The 19,459-nt window shown below is 63.7% G+C and overlaps 3 protein-coding genes across 4 annotated transcripts in view; 2 read left to right on the top strand and 1 right to left on the bottom strand.

Moving 5' to 3' along the window:
* Positions 1-3,845, top strand: part of CHLRE_06g297082v5 (uncharacterized protein) — a 27,406-nt gene extending 23,561 nt beyond the window's left edge. For both annotated transcript variants that reach the window (XM_043063525.1, XM_043063526.1), the window contains 3 exons: positions 1-278; positions 573-738; positions 1,005-3,845. The exon at positions 1-278 is cut by the window's left edge and continues 247 nt beyond it. In XM_043063525.1, the coding sequence (XP_042924232.1) occupies positions 1-278; positions 573-738; positions 1,005-1,595 (1,035 nt within the window). In that variant the 3' untranslated portion in view covers positions 1,596-3,845. The remainder of the gene's footprint in view (positions 279-572; positions 739-1,004) is intronic.
* Positions 3,846-3,847: 2 nt separating this feature from the next.
* CHLRE_06g297049v5 (uncharacterized protein) lies at positions 3,848-5,539 on the bottom strand. Its single transcript, XM_043063524.1, has one exon. The coding sequence runs from the start codon at positions 5,289-5,291 to the stop codon at positions 5,094-5,096; it is 198 nt and encodes a 65-aa protein (XP_042924230.1). The 5' UTR covers positions 5,292-5,539; the 3' UTR covers positions 3,848-5,093.
* Positions 5,540-5,659: 120 nt separating this feature from the next.
* On the top strand, positions 5,660-19,336 carry CHLRE_06g297016v5 (uncharacterized protein). The gene is made up of 24 exons (XM_043063523.1): positions 5,660-7,288; positions 7,625-7,800; positions 8,166-8,328; positions 9,063-9,110; positions 9,346-9,437; positions 9,764-9,833; positions 10,052-10,126; positions 10,313-10,346; positions 10,628-10,923; positions 11,385-11,455; positions 12,139-12,249; positions 13,225-13,376; positions 13,622-13,672; positions 13,944-14,101; positions 14,527-14,620; positions 14,958-15,063; positions 15,444-15,561; positions 15,794-15,845; positions 16,113-16,216; positions 16,428-16,574; positions 17,327-17,368; positions 17,607-17,666; positions 17,891-17,990; positions 18,437-19,336. The coding sequence occupies exons 1-24, from the start codon at positions 5,852-5,854 to the stop codon at positions 18,694-18,696; spliced, it is 4,017 nt and encodes a 1,338-aa protein (XP_042924229.1). The 5' UTR covers positions 5,660-5,851; the 3' UTR covers positions 18,697-19,336.
* The last annotated feature ends 123 nt before the right edge of the window (positions 19,337-19,459 follow it).

The raw sequence follows: 19,459 nt of genomic DNA, 5'->3' as shown, positions 1-19,459 counted from the left end.
GCTCCCGGGCTCTTGCTCACAGACGGCGCAGCCGCCTCCGCCGCCGCCGCCGCGGCGGCGGCGGCGCTGCCGACGCCTGGCGGCGGCGGCGGCGCCGCCTACAGTGGCGGGCTGCGCGGCCGCGCCGCCATGCGCCGCGCCAGCATCCTCCTGCAACAGGACGCGGTGGGGAGCCACGTGCTGCCCTCGCTGCCCGACAGCTCGTTGCGGCGGCGGCTGGGCCCGCACCGGTGGCTGTGGGCGGGGGAGCTGGTGGTGGAGGACCTGGGCGAGTACAGGTGGGAGGGTGGGGGCAGGAGGAGAGAAGGAGGAGGGGGAGGGAGGGAGGGAGGGAGGGAGGGAGGGGGCGTGTGTGGGCGGTGTGTCAAGGGAACGAAACGCGTGTGGAATTTGTGGGTGGTATGTGTGCAGGGATTGTTGCGGGTGTTGCAACACGCCCAGACACGCACTTTGCCACGCATACGCGTAAGCAAGGCGATTACTGCGTGAGCCCTCTCGCCGTCACGCGTGCGCCCCCTCGCCCTCTCGCCCTCTCACCCATGTGCCCGCCAATGCCTCCCGGCTGCTCGCAGGTTCAAGGGCGTGGCTGGCACGCACGCGCTGGTGTGTGTCAGCACCGCCGCCACGGAGGAGCGCCGTACGGTGGGAGGCGGCGGCAGGCTGCGGCACGGCGGCGGCGGCGGCAAGGGCGAGCGGGTGGTGCCGGGCCGCGGCCTGTTGTACCGCATCACGCTGCAGGTGGGTGGGTGGGGTGGGTGGGTGTGTGGCGGGTGGGGTGGATGGGCGGGGTTGGTGGGTGGGTGGGTGGTGGGCTTGGACGCGCCGTTGTTTGCATGCGTTCATGGGGCTACCTGCGACCTGCCTTGTGGGGGCCACACCGCCGTGTGTGTGGGACGCGATGCTCGATACAAATGCGAATGCAAATGCGAACACGAATGCGAATACGAATGCGATTGGGAATACGAATGCGGGATGCGAATGTGGGATGCGAATGCGGCGCGCAGGCTGCCGAGATCCCCTTCGGGCTGCTGGTCACGGAGCCACTGGACCCCTCGCCGGGCCCTGCCGCCATCCTGGTCGGCGAGGAGGAGGAGGAGGACGAGGAGGAGGCAGCGGCGGCGGCGGCGGCGGCGGCGGCGGCGGCGGCGGAGTCACAGCGCCAGCAAGAGCGGCTGCTGCGTCAGGCGTCAGGCTCCTTTGCTGGGGCGGCAAGCAGCGGGCGGGGCGGCGCTGGCATGAGGAACGCAACCGCGGCGGCGGCGGTGGCGGGGGGGTCGGTCGCGGTAATGGAGGTTTCGGAGACGGGCTCGGAGGCGGGAAGTATGTCGCAGCATGGCGGCGGGGGCGGCAGGAGCGGCCGCAGTGCGACCTCGGCCGCTCTGCGTCTGCAGGGGCAGGGGCAGTCGGGCAGTCCGCTGAGCCCGCAGGGGCAGCAGCTGTCGCCGCACGTGTCGCGCGCGCTGAGGCAGCAGCTCAGCAGCGCTCGGGCGGTGCGGGCGGCCGAGGCAGCCGGTGTGCCGCCGCCGCAGGACGAGGCGGAGGCAGCGGAGGCTGCTGCCGCAGCCGCGGCGGTGGCGGCGGCAATGGCGCCGTAGTGGTTTTGAAACGGGAGGAGGGTGGGGGCGTTTGTTGATACTGAGCATTGTGCGCGCGCACGAATGTGCAAGAGCGTTATTTCTTGTTGGCTGTCGAGGCAATGGTGGCATTGTGGCATTGCCCGGTGGGAAAGTGAGTTGCAACTTCGCACAAGACTTCGCAGGGGGCCCCGCAGCCTCGTACTGGCGAACGTCCTCGTAGATCCCGACGTGATTGCTGGACTAGGAGCATTTTTAGTAGTCGTCCGTGCCTGTTCTGCTTCAAAGACACAGCAGACGGCGAGCCGTCATAAAGAGCCTGTCACCGTTGTCCATTTCTGTAGCGGCTCGCTCTCACGCCTCTTTCTTCCTGGTCCGGGCGCAACCCCCAGTGGACGCGTTCGGACCAGAGTGACGTGACTAGTTTGTTAGCTGCGGGTTAGCACGGACTGTGCACCCCACCCAACCGGCCATGTCCGGATTTGCGGGGATGCCAAAGGCCCCCAACATAGAGGCGTGTGCTTAGTAGGCGCCCGCGTCAAGGTGGCGGGGTTAATAACGACCCGGGATCAGCCCTTTTCCTGCCATAAGGCAGCCACCTCCTTGTTAGTAGTTGTGATAATTAATTTGTGTAGCGTGCCCTTTCTGCATTGGTGGCGGTGGCAGTCGCATAGGAACCAATGGCTGCGCACTTGAGCCTGATGTGTCGTCTTTGATGCGACCCACCTGGCTACAACTCCGCTCCTTTATAATTGATCATGACTGCAACCCCCTTCCATGCCTGGCTTGCTTTCAATGGTCGGGCGTGGCCCTCCGTCGATGCCAAACCAAAGCATGCGAATGCTTGCGTTGGAGGGGCCGTGGGCATGCCTAGGTACGATTCGCTGTCACACGGTGCCCGACGGGGCGGGCTGAACTCGTGGCTGCCGGACGGCGCAAGAAGGCAAACCTACACCGGAATGTTTCGGGCTTTCTGACAACGGCCAACAGTGGGGCGTTGTTGTTGTGCGCGTGCGGCACTCGGCTATCACGCACGCCTATCGCGCTCGCCTATGGCTACGGGTACGGTGTATGCATTTGCCTGGCTTATACTACGAACTACAGTACGCAGCAGAAGTGCAGTCTGTTTGAAATATGAAACACTTCGCCGTGTTATAATGGCCGTGGGCAGGAGATGACGTGACCGTGTCGCGATGGGGCGCGTGCCGTACGCGTTTGCCCCTACAGTTACACCACATCTTGCATACTGCCTCGGGCGCCCCGGGTCGGCTGGACAGTGACAGTCCACTGGCGAGGGTTGGCGGTGTTTGCCTGGCTTAAAATCCCCAACTACCGTATGCGGCAGAAGTTGCAGTAAGCGGGTTATGTGATGGCGCGTAGAGCGTATGGTTCATCTGCATCCACACGGGCAGCAAGTACGGGACATGAGTCGTACCTCCACAAGGTGAGCACGTGCGCGCGGCTGGTCCGCCCTGCCGAGTAATTATTCTCGGCCATGACCCAACAAAGCCAGCGCGAAGTGTGCGGCCGGGACTGATGCACGGCACCAAGTTGCCAAACCCTGCCAAACGCACGCTGCGGCGGATCTTGGAGCACCGGCAGCAGCCATCAGGGGCTGGTCAGCAGGGCAGATGGGAGTGGGTTGGGAAGCCGTTACCATGACGGCATAGGTCGTAGCTGAGTTGTGTCCACGCCGTTGATCCCCTGAAAACACGGCACGGCACGGTACCGCAGTGTGCATGGTCGGGTTGTTGGGCGTGAAGCAAGGGCGCTGGCTTCTCAGGTTGTAGGGCCAGGTCCTGTGCCTGGCTGGCTGTGACCCATCTGGTGCCCTAGGCCCAGCAGTTGCGGCGTGCGCGTGCATAGCGGAGGGGGAGAGCAAGGCCACGTGGAGGAGGAGAGTGCGGCGCCGCCCAAGAAGCGGCGCCGGCGCGCATGTTGAGGCCGGCCGGTGTCTGGTTGGCAGTCTTTGCTGGCATTGCACCGCACAGTATGTGGTAGGCCGCAGCAGTGAGGAGTGTTGTGGCTAGAGGTTTGCCTGCTGTTTGTTTGATGGCTGGCTGTGTTTGTCTTGGCAGTGGGATGTGGCTGGACGCATGGCGGCCGTGCCTATACGAACCAGTCCCGGCTATGTCCGGGGATGAGGTAGACGCTTGCGGCCTCAGACTAGAGACGTGGCGCGGGCGCAGCCCATTTTTCCCATGACCTTGTCCGGCATCCGGGGCCAAGGACAGGGGCACGTGCCAATCAGGTGCACGTTTCACAAACTCTTGGATGCTGATGTCGAGCTGCCCTGACCCACACTGCCCTGCCCTGCATGTGCCCTTGCATGTGTGCCCACCGACTGCGGTTGCCAGCCGCCAGCGGTGCCGTCGGTCTTCTCCTCTTAGCTCCCTCTTTGCTGCACTACGCCAGGACACGTGCTGCTGTTCCCTACTTGCACTCCGATTGCGGTTTGGAGCCTCCCCCGCACACACAGGTGACACAGCCCAGAGGCCCAGCCGCCCAGACATTCCTCAGCGTCCCCACAATGTAAGCGCGCCATGTCACACGAGGCTTTGAAGAAAGATCCGTATCAGTCCCAGCCGCCGACAGCACAGCCTAGCTACATTTGGATCCGGCTTGCAGCAGTGAAGCACAGCCCCTCTCAGCAGTACGCCAGCACCAGGCTATGACGGCGTCCGCGAAATGCCTGCAGCCACAATGCACTCCGTGTGCCAAGTTGCGTACCGTAGTTCAAAATAACACAGACAGTTGAAGCGCCGCCAAACACTGCGCATCTGAGGCGCTGCCACTACCGTCCGGTAAGCCTGTCGCGCTTCGAATGACATGCTTGACACACAGGAAGCAAACCTCACACGCCAGACGGCTCACACAGTCACACTTCGACCGCTGCAATCGCACTTATCCCGGGTTTGACATCCAGAACCCGACACACTGGCAGTCACACGCCATGCCGTTCACCCGCCATCACGAGACACGCCCGAGACTAGTACCGAATGTCCAGAATGGTGGGGGCACATTGCGGCAGGTTCGTTGCGGTCAGCTGGCTCCGGTGTCCTGCCATGCCCGCGCCAGTCATCGCCTTAACGGTGACAAGTAATCAACGGCTTCCGCCACACTGATCTTCAAACGAACAACCACACCGTAACGGCACGCGACCGCGGCACGGTGGAGGGGCATGCGCTCGGAACGCACACGCCGACACGCCCCTGCCTGCGCCGCCTGTTTACACCGCAGCCTCACGGCAGACATATTGGTTGATGCACTTTTTTGCGTCCAAAGAGAGTGGTGTGAGCAGCGACAATGCAGCTAGTGACGCGCTGCCGAATGCTGGGCCGCACTAAATTTCAAGGGCACCTTCGAGCCCAACACCCGCGATTCTTGACGCGCGTCTGCCGCTGAGTGAAGCTCCGAAGTGAGCGCGGTCGAACTATTTCCACCGTCTGCATCATACATTGACTTTCGCCTGAGGTCAGCCCAACCGTCGTCAGCCAGTCCAACCGTCCGAAAGCAATTCTAGGTCGCTGCCGCCCGAGACGCCTGATGTTGGCCCAGCAATGGCGCCCGCTCTGAGTGCCGCATGGTAATGATTACGCTGGCCGGGGGCGTGGCTATGAGCTCCGGGGCGACCATGAACGAGACTCCTTGGCGATAGCTGAGCCATAGCAGGCCACCAATTAGCATAGCACACCCAAATACCAGCCACTCAACCATCTGAGAGTTCTTAGCAGCGCAGGAACGCGAAGGGCGACTCGGGTGCAAAGGCGGGTGAGGCCGAAACAATAGTGTGGTGTTATAAAATTGCGTAGAGTGCAATCCTCTTGACAGTCTCATGAGTTTCGGAGGCCGAACTGGCTGCTTGGGGGCCTCGACTGCGCTGCCGAATGGGCGCCCGGACCCACGGTTCTTGGAGAGCAGCGAATGAACGAAGCCTACAAGGCTGCTGCTGAAGCTAGGAAATGTATTAACTGTCACTTAACACTCGGGCCAGGCTTTCAGGGGCTTTAACATTCGCACAGATCTGGCGTGCCAAGTCAGTTCGCTAAGCTTGCTGTCTGTGAGAGCCCTGAAGACGCACCTTACCTTGTTAATATCGCGCAAACAGTTGATACGCGAGCTTTAACTGCGAGTAGCCCAGGCCAAACTATTTCTGGGGCTTGGCACGCTGTGACTTTTCCTTGGCGTAACATTGAGGTTACGTTCAATACTGGATGCAGAATGATTAAGCAGTAGCTATATACAAAGTATTGCATTTCTGAGGCGCAGAGGGCCAGATGTCGGAATCGCAAGGCGGTTCCCAGCTCTCCGGGCCCGGGAACAAGGGCCCGGGCTTGAAACTCAAGCTCAAAGTGCCTCAAGCAGCCGTACAGCGCCTTGAAACCTCCGGCCCGGGCGCTGGCGCGCCTTCTCAGGGCGATGCACCAGCGCCTGGCACCACCGCTGTGGGCACCGCGGCAGCAGCGGGCGCTCCAGTCAACAAGATTCGGCTGAAACTGGCAAAAACGATGGCCTCAGCCGCTGGCGCGGGCTCGGGCGGAGCAGCAGCTGGCGCGGCGGGGCAGGACCCGCCGCACCCCCCTCCGCAGCCAGCCGCGGGCCCCTCCCCATTGCGGCCTGCAGTCGCGGGCGCGCCCTCCGGCCGACCCCCGCAGTCGCAGCCGCCTCCCCTGTCAGCCGGTGCCGCTGCCTCCAGGCCCGCCGCGTCACCGTCGCGCCCGGCTGCCGCCGCCGGCGCCCCGGCCTCCCCTCCCAGCACCGCCGGTGGTGCGGCGGCGGCTGCCCCTGGCGCCGCTGCCCCGGGTGGCATGGGCTTCGGCGCGGGGCGTCTGAAGCGGCCGCGCCCCGCTGACCTCGACTCCAGCCCACACAGCAGCACGCAGCGTCAGGCCGGTGCCAGCGGAGGCGGCGGCGCCGCCGGCGCCGGCGCCGGCACCGAGCATGTTGACGCAGCAGACCTGTTGGCAGATGACGACGACGATGAAGATAAGAGCGGCGGCGGCGGCGGCGGCGTAGCCGTTGTGCGCCGCCGCATTGCCGGCGGCGGCGGGGGCGGCGGCGGGAACGGGAGCGGCTCCGCCGCAGTAAAGGCCGAGGATGGACTGGAAGACGAGGAGGATGAGGAGGACGCGTTGGTGGGGCCGCGGCGGGGGCGTGTGCGCAAGGCCGCGCGCATTGCTGTGGAGGATGACGAGGACGAGGAGGACGAGGAGGGTGGCGGCGGCGGCGGCGGCGGCGGGGCCGGAGGCACGGGCAGCGCCAAGGCGGCGGCGGCGTCAGCCCAGCCGAAGGAAGGCGGCGTCGAGGAGGCGGACGAGGAGGAGGTGGTGGTGATCGGCGGCCGCAGCCGCAGCCGCTCGGTTGGAGCTGCCGGCGTCAGCGACGATGAGGCGGGTGATGGCGGCGGCGCCGCCGGCCCGGGGCCAGGAAGCAGCGCCGCCGCCGCCGCGGCCGCGGCCGCCGCCGCCGCGCCGCCAGGCAGCATGAAGGCGCGCGCCTTCGCGGCCGCGGCGGCGGCTGCGGCGCGCAAGGCGGCCGCGGAGGCGGCGGAGGCGGTGGCCGCCGCGGCCAAGGCGGCGGCGAAGCCGGCGAAAGACAAGGGCGGCAAGGGCGGCAAGGACGGCAAGGACGGCAAGGGCAAGGGCGGCGGTAAGAAGTACGGGAAGGAGCGGGACAGCGACCACGAGCTGCCTGACGACGCCTACGATGAGCCGGTGAGTGGAGGGGTTTGGGTCGGAGTTATGAAGGTAGCTGCTTAAAATTTGAGCCGTACTCAAGAGTGTGAAGCGGGCTTGTTGCACGCGGGGCGTGTGACGCCTGGCCGGCTGGCTGCCTGACAGAAAGGGTCGCCAGGCTCTGAACCTGGCCTCACCCGATACGTACGGCACACCACATGCCTTCCTCACGTCAATCTTCCGTTCTTTCCACCTCCCTGTACCCCGTGCCCTATACCCCGTGCCCTGTGCCTTGTGGCCTGCGCCCTGTGGCCTGTGCCCTATGTGCTCCGGCCTGATGCGCCCTGCTTTCCCTGCTCCGGCCCCCAATGTCAGGTCTCTGATGACGACGTGGAGGTGGTGGAGCCGGAGTCGGATGATGACTATGTGGATGACGACGACGACTGGAGCGACGAGGACAGGCCGCGGGGGGGAGCCGGCGGCAGGCGTGGCGGGCGCGGCGGCGGGCGCGGCGGCAGGGGTGGCGGCGGCGGGCGCAGTAGTAGCGTCAGGTGCATGGGGGTCCGGAGCCGGCTCCGGGGAAGGGTTTTTAGGGGTGTGCGTTTGGAAGTTTTCTTTCGTGCGATGCGAGACCCGGTTCGTGCCCAACACTTTGTGGCCGGAAAATTTCAAAACCCTCTTCTGACAAAACCCTCTTCTGACGCGTTCATCTTCATAAAGCATCTTCGGCAATCGGACAGCTTGGAGATTCTCTGTTGCCCTGCTGCCCTGTTGCCCTGCTGCCCTGCCGCGCCAACCCCTCCTTCCCTCGCTCCCTCACCCCCCTTCCCTCCTGCCTTTCTGCCCTCCTCCCCCCCGGTTCACTTCTTAAGTACACATGCATGCAACCCCCCCCCCCCATACCCCTCCCCCGCAGGGCCATGCGCGAGCGGGCTCTGGGCGGCGACCCCGACGGCGCCGCGCCCTATGACACTGACTTCACGTCGCTGCTGCTCAAGCCCGACCACAGCAACCGGCCGCTGTGGGTGACGCCCGACAACCGCATCTTCCTGGAGACCTTCTCGCCCATCTACAAGCAGGCGAGGACAGAGGCGGAGGGAGGGACAGAGCTTGTGTTTTTGTGTGTGTGTGTGTTAAAGAAACAACAAAACGAAGCCCGCCCAAGCGGCGCCGGAGTTACTTACGGATACCTACCGAATATGTGTGTGTGTGTGTGTGTGCGTGCGTGCGTGCGTGCGTGCGTGCGTGCGTGCGTGTGTGTGTGTGTGTGTGTGTGTGTGTGTGTGTGTGTGTGTGTGTGTGTGTGTGTGTGTGTTAAAAAACGAAACGAAAGCCCGCCCAATGACGCGACGGAGTTACTTACCTATACCTACCATTTTACCGAGCGTCGCGTGACTGTCGTGACCCAGGTAGTCATACTTACCCGCGATAAGCCTGGAACCCACGGGCGACCATTCGGCCTGACCCCGCGATGCACCTGTATGCGTCCATGCTCCGCACCCTGGGCGCGCTAAACAACGTTTACCCAGCACGCCTAATTCCCAGATTCCCGCCCGCTGGTCGTAGTCGAGCTCACTCATAGGCAAAAGCGGTGTGTGTGTGTGTGTGTGTGTGTGTGTGTGTGTGTAAATGTAACGAGTGTGTGTGACGACCTGACGTGTTGACTTGCGCACCCGCACATCTGCCCGCCGCCTGCTCCACACCCCACCCGCTTTGCACATAAAGGTTTGTTGGAAAGCACTCCGCAGCTCACTCAGCCACACACACACATCCCTTATTTGCTTTCCTTACACACATACATACACAAACACAGGCGTACGACTTCCTCATCGCCATCTCTGAGCCCGTGTGTCGCCCCGAGGTGCGGGCAGGAGAGGAGGGGCCGGCCCAGCGGCGTGCCGGGAGGGCAGATGGGGGGGGGGGCGGCAGTGTGGGGAGTATGCGGGAGTCTCTGCAACGTGTGCCGTCTCCACATCGCCGCCTTCTGCCAGTCATCCCTCCCCGCCCAGTCTGCCTTTGGTCCAGTTCAGTTCGCGTACCCACAACCCCCGCACACACCTCCCCCTGCCCTCCACCCCCTCTTCCCCCCCTGCTAGGCCATGCACGAGTACCAGCTCACTCCCCACAGCCTGTACGCCGCGGTGTCTGTGGGGCTGGAGACCGAGACCATCATCAACGTGCTCAACAGGTGCGGAGGCGCGAGGAGGACTGGGGGAGGAGGGGGAGGAGGAGGGCTGAGGAGGTGGAGGAGGGGGAGGAAGAGGGGGTGGAGGGGGAGGAGGAGGGCGGCAGGAGGGGAGGAACACCGGGATTGGAAGGCTGGGGTGCCAGGCCCTGGGCTGCAAGGGGGGGCGTGTGCCGAGGAGAAGCTGTGGACCGCCAGTATGCGCGCGCCCGGGGCCCCCACCCACTGGCCCCCACCCCAACCCTCTCACTGCCATATGGAGGCCCCGACTGCAACAACCAAGTGCCACAACCGCCAACCAACCGCCAACCGCCACCCCCACCCCCCAGGCTGTCCAAGGTGCAGCTGAGTGAGGACACCAAGTCCTTCATCCGCGACAGCACCGCCAACTACGGCAAGGTGCGTGTGTGTGTGGGGGGGGGGGGAGAGTGGAGATGTGGAGGCGTGTGTGGAGGCGTGTGCTGGGGTATATGTTTTTTTGTGTCGGCGTATGTGGAGGCGTATGGAGAGGCGTGTACGGAGGCGTGGGGGAGGGGTTCCATCTATAAGCGCACGCGCCCGTCTAAAGCTAACTGAAACGAATCATTTACACATACACACACTGCTCACGCCTGCAGGTGAAGCTGGTTCTGAAGCACAACCGGTTCTATGTGGAGTCGGCCTACCCCGAGGTGCTCAAGCGCCTACTCAAGGTGCGGCGGGGGAGGAGGGGGAGGAGGGGATTGCCGTTCATATGTAAGAACGGAGTGATTTAATGGCGGGAAGGCAGTGGGCGTGTGGACGGGTGGGCACAAGGCGCATCTTATCTATGCGTTTTCTGCTTTACTCCAGCGAGCCCTGGCCTGTTTGTTTGTTGCCTGATGCTCCCTCGCTCGCAGGACAAGGTCATTTCGGAGGCGGCGGTGGGCGGAGGTGAGGCCGAGCTGGCCAGGGCCACCTAGCAATGGGGGGGAGAGGGGGGGGATAGCCATTCATGTGGAGAACGGAATAATTAAATCAGGGCGGGAGTACACTAGATGGGGAAGCCGGCACTGGTATCCACTTGTTCTCACCATGACCGTTAACCAGATTAACAGATTATTGTGACAATGACTGGTAACAGGTGATTCTCACCATGACCAGCAATGAAAGGGATTCATACCTACGGCAATTGTCTCAAACTTGTCCCTGTCCCCGGCTTCTGTTGCGTGCAGGCATCATCCAGAAGAGCCGGGCCCTGCGCGAGTACGCCGCCGCCAACATCACCACCGCCGTGGACATGGTGGAGGGGGAGGCGGCGGAGGCGGCGGCAGGGGGCGGCAAGGCGGGGGCGGGGGCAGCGGCGCCGGACAAGGGCGGCGGAAGCGGCAAGGGCAAAGGGGACACGCAGCAGGGGGAGGGGGAGGAGGACGAGGACGGGGGCACGGGCGCGTACGGCACGGCGTTTAAGGACATTGCAGCAGAGGAGACGGAGAAGGAGGTGCAGGAGTTCGAGGTCAAGGAGGACAAGGTGGGTAGAGGGGGAGTGTGCGTGTGTTTGTTTGCTTGTGTCACTGTGGGGCGAAGGCTCTCAGCAAACGTCCAAAATATCACCCTTGTGCAAACACAAGCCCCCACGCACTCGCGCCCAGCCCTGTTCCCCACCCTGCCCAGCCTGTACCCCCCTCTTCCCTCTGCCTCCCCCACCCGCTGCTCCCTCTCCCCCTCTCCCCCTCTCCCCCCGCTCTCCCTTTTAAACACATCCTTGCAGCCCTCGCCCCTCTCCCCCCTCTCCCCCCCCCTCGCCCTCCCTCGCCCTCCCTGCCTCCCTCCCCCCCTCCCCCCCTCTGTTTCCTTACGGGATTGGTTCAAAATTAACCCCCCTCCCCCACCTGTACCTGCCTACGCCTTCACTTCTTAATTAATCATGAATGTAAATCCCCCCTCCCCCCCCTCTCCCCCCTGCCTCCCTCCCCCCTTTCCCCCCCTCAGGTGGAGGAGGTGAAGAAGCGCTGCATGCCCGAGGGCCTCAACTACCCCATGCTGGAGGAGTACGACTTCAGGTGGGCAGGAGGGTGGGGGGGAGGGGGAAGGGGGGGAGGAGGGATAATAATTACACTTGGTAGTGGCGAAGCCACTGATGACTAGGGCTGACAAGCCCTAGTGTTGGGTGAGCGCGTTCCACACGCTCACCCCTAAGCACGCCCGACACAGCAGGGGATAGGGCCCCAGTCCTGGTCAAGGCAAAAGAGACACGGAGACACAAGGCTCACGCCTTCCACGCCTTCTCCACCAAAAAAAAGCACAACAGCCAGCAGGCTAGGGCGGAGAGGAGGGGAGAAGGGGGGAGAAGGGGTGGAGGGGGGGGTTTACATGCATGATTGGCTAAGAGAATGGTGGAGGGTAGGCGATCTTGGGGGGGAGGGGAGGGGAGGGGGGAGGTACCTGCTTGAGCCCAACAATGAAGGTAGTGCGGGGGTTGAGGAGGGGAGCGGGGGAGGGGGAGGGGTTGGACGTCCTTGAAAGACGGGGCGTGGGGCGGGGAGCAGAGGGCGGTGAACGGAGGGCGGAGTACACACGCACACACACACGCACACGACTACCTGGGTGACGACAACCACGCGACGCTCGGTAAATTGGTAGGTATCCGTAAGTAACTCCGGCGTCGTCTGGGCGGGCTTTCGTTTCGTTTTTTAACACACACACGCACACGCACACGCACACGCACGCGGCGGCCCACGCACAGGAACGACCGGCGCAACCCCGACCTCCTGCCCTTCGAGCTCAAGCCGCACGTCAAGCTACGGCCCTACCAGGAGAAGTCGCTGAGCAAGATGTTCGGAAACGGCCGCGCGCGGTGAGGGCGGGGGGGTGGGGTGGGGTTTCGCAGTGTTGTTGTCACTACTACGAAGAATGGATTGGGGTTAGGAGGGGCTGAGGTGTCCGCTGTTGGGTGCCATTGGCTTGGGCTTCAGTGGGCGCCGGTCTGGATGCTCCCTCCTGTCATACGCCCCATCCGGCCCCCTACCGAGCCTGTGCGGCGCTGCCAACCAAGTTCGACTGGACTCGCGCTCCTCTCCCTCCTCTCCCTCTCGCCTCGCCCCCTTTGGGTTCTGGAATGAACAACCTCCCTCCTCAGTGCATCTTCCTCACCCCCCAACTTGTGACTCGGTTCTCCATCAACAGCTGCAAACCCCCCCATCTCCTCTCCCCCCCACCTCTTCTCCCCCCCTTATCTCTTCTCCCGCCCTCATCTCTTCTCCTCCTCCTCTTAGCTAACCATGAATGTAACAACCCCCCCTACGCTTCTCTGTACCAATCTTTGCAACCCCCCTCATCTCCCTCCCCCCTCCCCTACTCGCATTGCACGTTTGCTTGTATGTCTGTGCCGCCTGTTTGCCGTTTGAGTCCGCCACGCCTGACTGCCGCTCGCCCTTTTCCTGTGTGTGCTTCCCCTTGCGCGCGCGGCTCTGGCGTGGCTTGCATTGCTGAGCGATTAGGTGAGTTCGCGGGGTCCCGGTTTCGCGCCGCAGCAGCTAAGCTAGCCACCTAGACGCATGCACTCAGCTTCTTTACCAACGAGCCTTACTTATCACCACTACTACTCCAGACTACTTGCTTTCAATAGGAACTTAGTATTTTAGCGTTAGCCGCCACGGAAACACGGGGGAACCAGCAGCCTGCCGCTGGCGAAACAACGGTATGGAATGCGTCGCGTGTGCCCGCTGTACCTCTGGACGTCGGCACTTCACTTCATATTTGATACACACCATCCCATGGATGGCTACCCCCCTCCCCCTCCCCCCTCCCCCTTCCCCCTCCCTCCCTGCAGCTCCGGCATCATCGTGCTCCCCTGCGGCGCCGGCAAGTCGCTGGTGGGTGTGGCTGCGGCCAGCCGCGTCAAGAAGAGCTGCCTGTGCCTGTGCACCAGCAGTGTGTCGGTGGACCAGTGGAAGTACCAGTTCCAGCTGTGGACGTCCATTGGTGGGGGCGGGGCTGGGGGAAAGGGGGAGGGCGGGGGGGGGGGATGGGGGGAAGGGGGAGGGGAGGGGAGGGGGCTGGAGGGCGGGGTGGGTGGGTGGATGGGTGTGGGCTGGAGGGCGGGGGCTAGGCGGGACTGGGGCTGCGGCGCGGGGTGCTATGCCGTACGTTGGACTGCAGGGCTCATCAAACACCTGTGCTCGCTGGCGCGCTTTCATCTGCTTGCTCGCTCGCTCGCTCGCACACAGGTGACCACCAGATCGCGCGCTTCACATCTGAGAACAAGGAGATGTTCCCAGGTGGGCGTGTGTTGCTGTCTCTCTCTCTCGCTCTGTGTGTGTCTGTGCTTCTGTCGGTTGTGTTGTTGTTGCGGTTCGACAAAATCCAGTCTTCTGTCTCGAGGCACGGGGCCACCCAGCCGAGAAACAAATGTGCATGGACCCCAACCCCCAACCTCACCTCCAACTTGTGATACAATCACTCCGTTCTTCACATGCACGGCTACCCCTCCCAATTCCCCCCTCCCTACGACTTCACTTCTTAATTAATCATGAATGTAACTCCCCTCAGGCGAGGCGGGTGTGCTGGTGACCACCTTCACCATGATCGCGTTCAGCGGCAAGCGCTCCGAGGAGAGCGAGCGCATCATGAACATCATCCGCAGCCGCGAGTGGGGGCTGCTGCTCATGGACGAGGTGCACGTGGTGCCCGCGCAGATGTTCCGCACGGTGGGGGCGGGGGGATGGGGGGGGGCGGGGGGGGGGCGGGGGGCGGGGGGAGTGTGTGTGTGGGGGGGAGAGGGAGTGTGTGTGTGAGAGAAAATGGGGGGAGGGGGGAGTTAGGGGAGGGGGAGAAGGGGAGAGGGGAGAAGGGAGAAGGGGTTAGGGAGAAAGGGGGAAGGGGGAGAGGGGTGCTGATTTGGCAAGCCCCACTAAGAAGGGTTTGAGGGCAGGTCGGGGGCGGCAGGCAGGAGGCTAAGGAGGCACCAGACAGCAGAAGGGGCAGGGGGGATTAAGAGGCAGAATGGCGGAGGGAGAACACTCCTGAGCCCTATTCGCCTCGCCCCTCTCTCTCACCCTGTCTGCCCCCCCACCCTGTCTACCACTCAACTAATCATGAATGTAACCCACCCCCACACCCCTCCACCCCCCAGGTGATCAGCACGTGCAAGAGCCACTGCAAGTTGGGCCTGACAGCCACACTGGTGCGCGAGGACGAGCGCATCGCAGACCTCAACTTCCTCATCGGTAGGAGGGGGATTGCGGTGGGTGGGGGGGATAGGGGGAGGGGAGAGGGGAGGGGAGGGGAGGGCGCAGCCTAGGAGATTGGCAGGTGGCGGCTGTGGGACGCGTCATCGCGCTGGCACGGCCCCACGCACACGCGCACGCAGGCCTGTGTGACATGAGGCATGCCACATGCGCGTCAACCCCCTCCCTCCCCCCCTGCTCCTCCCCCTCCCTCCCTCTCCTGCTCCTCCCTCAGCGCATCCTGTACTGCGTTTCCAAACATCCTTGCAACCCCCTCCCCCTCCCCCTGCTCCTCCCCCTCCTCCCTCTACCTCCTCCCCCTCCCCCCCCTGTGTAGGCCCCAAGCTGTACGAGGCCAACTGGCTGGACCTCACTCGCGCCGGCCACATCGCCAACGTGCAGTGCGCCGAGGTGTGGTGCCCCATGACAGCAGAGTTCTACAGGTGGGGTGGCGAGAGAGAGGGGGGCGGGGGGGGGCAGGGGGGTTGAGGGGGCAAGTGGGGTGGCGGGGGCGGGGAGGGAGGGTGTAGGGGAGGGGAGGGGAGGGGAGGGAGGAGAGGGAGGGGAGGGAAGGGAGGGAGGAGAGGGTGTAGGGGGCGGGGGAGGTGCAGGGAGGTGAGGGAGGAGGAGAGGGTGTAGGGGGGGGGCGCGTGGGAGGGAGAAAGAGCGCCTGCGAGAAGGGAAACGCGAGGGTACGGAGGTGGACGGGGCGCTGTGTGTGTATGCGTGTGCATGGTACGCCGGTACGCGTGTAGAAGCTCCAAACTCATACCCCAAACCGCAAGTACACACACACACACGTTTCGGACCCAACCCCCCGCAGGGAGTACCTGAAGAAGGAGAACAGCGGTCGCAAGCAGCTGCTTTACGTGATGAATCCCAACAAGTTCATGGCGTGCCAGTTCCTCATCGACTTCCACGAGCGAGTGCGGGGAGACAAGGTGGGGAGGGAGGGGGAGGGGAGGGAGGCGGAGCGGGAGAGGGGAAGCACGGGGAGAGGAAGGGGGGAGGGGGTTGGAAAGGAGGCGGGGAGGCAGGGGAGGGCGTGGCGCGAATGCAAGGTTGCCCGACATCAGGCTTGACGCCGGTCATACACTCATACCACCTCAAGCCCATTACCAACTCCATCCCCCAACCCTCAACTGCGCCCCCCCCCCACCTCCCCCCCCACAGTGCATCGTGTTCAGCGACAACATCTGGGCCCTGCGCGAGTACGCCACACGCAGTGAGTGGCGCCGCCGCCAGCGCCGCCGCCGGCAGGAACAGCAGCAGCAGTGCCGACCTGTGCGTGCCGCCGTGTCCCCATGCTGCTGCCTACCCCCTGCCCCCGCCCCCCCCACTCGCCTCACCCGCCTACACCCACCCCTACCACCCCATGCCCCCCCCCCACACACGTCCCCCCTTCTTGAATACGGTATTTATGAATGTAACCCCCTCTCCGCATGAACGGCTACCCCCCCCCCCCCCTTATCTCCCCCCTCCCCCCTGGCAGTGCGCAAGCCCTTCATCTACGGCCCCACCAGCCACGCCGAGCGCACCCGCGTGCTGCACGCCTTCAAACACAACCCCGACATCAACACCGTGTTCCTGTCCAAGGTGCGGCGCGGGGGGGGGAGAGCAGAGGTGTTGCTGTGTGTGTGTGTGTGTGTGTGTATGTGTTTGTGTTGAGAGCCCAACGTGCCTCTCACATCCCTCCCACATGCCTCCCACCACATCCGCTGCCCCTGCTGCTGCTCCTGCCCTCTCGCCCCATCCCTCACCTCTCATCCCTCATCTCTCACCCCTCATCCCTCATCCCTCTGACCAGGTGGGTGACAACAGCCTGGACATCCCGGAGGCCAACGTGCTCATCCAGATCAGCAGCCACGCCGGCAGCCGCAGACAGGAGGCGCAGCGCCTGGGCCGCATCCTGAGAGCCAAGCGCGGCAAGGCCGGCAGCGGGCACGAGGGCGAGGTGGGGCAGGGGCAGTGGGAGTGTGCGTGTGAGTGTGTGTGCGTGTGCGTGTGTGGGTGTGGGTGTGGGTGTGTGTGCGTGTGGGTTTGTGTGTGTGTGTGTGTGTGTGTGTGTGTGTGTGTGTGTGTGTGTGTGTGTGTGTGTGTGTGTTGTTCGTGGTGGTGCGGTGATGTGTGTGTGTGTGTGGGGGGGGGGGGGGGCGGGGGATACCGTACTGCCAGGAAATATTTTTCATAATTCGTTTTTTGGCGTTGAGAAAAACAATCTCGAAAAAAGTTAAAATGAAAAAACTTTATAGCTGCGTGAAAACTGGGGGTTACGCGAGGAAGGGCAGCGGGGTGGGGCACACGCGTGTGTGTTCCGACGGTCACACACACACAGCGCCACACGTTTCTGGATGCACCGGATCATAGTGCGCATTGGGTCGGCTGCTGGGCCAGATAGGTCGGAGAGCTTGGAATGGAGCAGTGGGAGTCGTTTCCCTATGGTGTACAGTACCGTATGCTGTCTGGTGGGGCTGCGCCGGCGTGTGGCAGAGCAACCAATCCCGCCCCAGCAAATAAAAGTTGGACGTTGGAGTCCAACCGGCATTGTGGGGGCATGTTTGGGAATCGCCGACATGTCCGTGCCGCCGCCCCCGCCCCCGCCCCCGCCATGCGTATCTCAGCTGCTCACCGGTTGCTCCGCGGCCCTCCACATCCCCGACCCCGCATCCCCTCTCTTTCCCCCCCTCTCCCCGCCCGCCTTGGCAGTTCAACGCCTTCTTCTACACGCTCGTGTCCAACGACACCCAGGTGCGTGCAGGGGGTGTGGAGGCGAGGCGTGTGGCGGCGTGGGCGTGTGGCGGCGTGGGCGTGTGGAGGTGTGGGCGTGTGGAGGCGTGGGGCTGGGCGCCGTTCCAACACACACACACACACACACACACACACACACACACACACACACACACACACACACACACACACACACACACACACGAGCTGTCCCGACTGTCCTGTATGTGTCCGGTCCTGATGCGCTCAACCCCCACAGGAGATGTTCTACTCCACCAAGCGCCAGCAGTTCCTCATCGACCAGGGCTACTCATTCAAGGTGGGTGGGGGGAAGAGGGGTGGATGGATGGGATGAGTGGAGGGGAGAGGGAGCGGGGCGGAAGTGGCAGTGGCGGCGGCGGTGTGTGTCTGTCTGAATGATAATGTCCTGACTGCGCCTCCGCTATCCTCTTTCCTCGTCATCTCAATACTGCTTTCGTACGACAGTCATACCGCTCCTACCCCTCCTCCGCCTCCTCCTCCTCCTCGCCTCCCCTGCTCCAGGTGGTGACCAACCTGCTGGACGCTGCGGGCGGCGGCGAGGGCCTCATGTACAGCGACCGGCCCAGTCAGCTGGACCTGCTCAGCCGCGTGCTGTCGGCGGGTGAGGGAGAGGGGGGGGCAGGAGGAGGGGGGAGGAGGGGAGGGGGTTGTAAATACCAGCCCAAACTAAACCAAACCCAACGAAAACGAGCGGAGCACAGGGGGCAGGAGCGGGGGAGAGGAGGGGAGGGAGGAGGGTAGGGAGGAGGCAGGGAAGAGGGCAACGAAGAATGGGAGGTTGAAGGAAGGAAGAAAGGACGGGGCAGTTGCGGGACGGGGAGCGATGGGAAGTGACATACAGGGCCGCGCTCGGCAGCAGTAGCACACCGGCAGCTCCCTGCTCCCAGACCACTTCACCGTTCACACCCTCTCTCCCATCACTGCCACCCACCCTCGCTCCCACGAGTACAACCCTCTCCTCCGCGCTCTACGGCTTCTGGGCTGGCAATGGCTTACGGTATCCTGTCATTGGAACAAACCAATCCAACCCACCCGTTTCCCCCACAGGCATGGAGGAGGCGGGCGTGGAACACCTGCGCGACGAGGACGCCGAGGGACTGACGGCGGCGGGCGGCGGCCGGCCGGCGGCGCGGCGGCGGCTGGGCGACATGGCGGCGCTCACTGGCGGCGCCGGCTACCGCTACATGGAGTACGGCACTGGCGGCGGCGGCGGGCGCGGCGGCGGCGGCGGGCGCGGGCGGGGCGGGTACCAGGGCACCAAGGCGCAGTCGTGGGCGCGCAAGCTGGGTGTGGCGGCGAAGCGGTGAAGGGGGGGGGAAGGGGAGGGGAGGGGTGAGGAGGGAGGGGTGGTGATTCAGGGTGTGGTGGTGAGTGTTGGAGGTGGAGGTGGTGAATGTGGGGTGGTGAGGTTGTGTGGGGCTTGTGTGTGTGTCTGTCTTGTGGATGGGTGCGGGGGTGCGGTGCACGGGTGCGGTGTGAAGAAGACCAATTCATCCTGGGCGTGGGTGTTGTACGTGACTTTCAAAGGCGGGTGTGATACGGTACTGGGTGGGTGTATTCCTGCACCGGTGTGTGCCGGTGTGTGTCCAGGGCCGTGGCAGAGGCAGGATGGGCCCGCATTTAGGGCTTTAGGAGAAGCCAAACAGTTTACATGCATGGCGCAGTTACGCACTGCGGGCGGGTATGTACGATATAGGGGGGGAGCAGGCTGCAGGCAGACAGCCAGTATGCTAGCAGGCAGACTCAGGAGTGCAGGAGATGGACATGTATCAGATGTATGGACGACTGTTACAGTTTTGTGCAGGGCGTGAGTTCAGGAATTGCTGGCGGTAGGATGCCCCGGAATGAAGGGGCTGTGCTGCTGCCGTGCTACGGTGCGCACGCTTCGAATACGGTTATACGGTACTTTGCGACGGGCAAGAGGTGCCCCTGTAATGGGGCCCAGCAGACTCCACAAAGCTTTTGTCACCTTGGGCCCCGATGCCCCATGCCTCTGGGCACGCCACGCATGACACGGTCGACGAACCGCCTGACCGCGAACTTTACTTTATTTCCGTTTCATAGGTGAGG

The sequence above is a fragment of the Chlamydomonas reinhardtii genome, chromosome 6, assembly GCF_000002595.2.
Source record: "Chlamydomonas reinhardtii strain CC-503 cw92 mt+ chromosome 6, whole genome shotgun sequence".
In the NCBI taxonomy this organism is placed as follows: Eukaryota; Viridiplantae; Chlorophyta; class Chlorophyceae; order Chlamydomonadales; family Chlamydomonadaceae; genus Chlamydomonas; species Chlamydomonas reinhardtii.
Note: the sequence above shows the minus strand (reverse complement) of the source record. Positions and strands in the feature narration are given on the sequence as shown.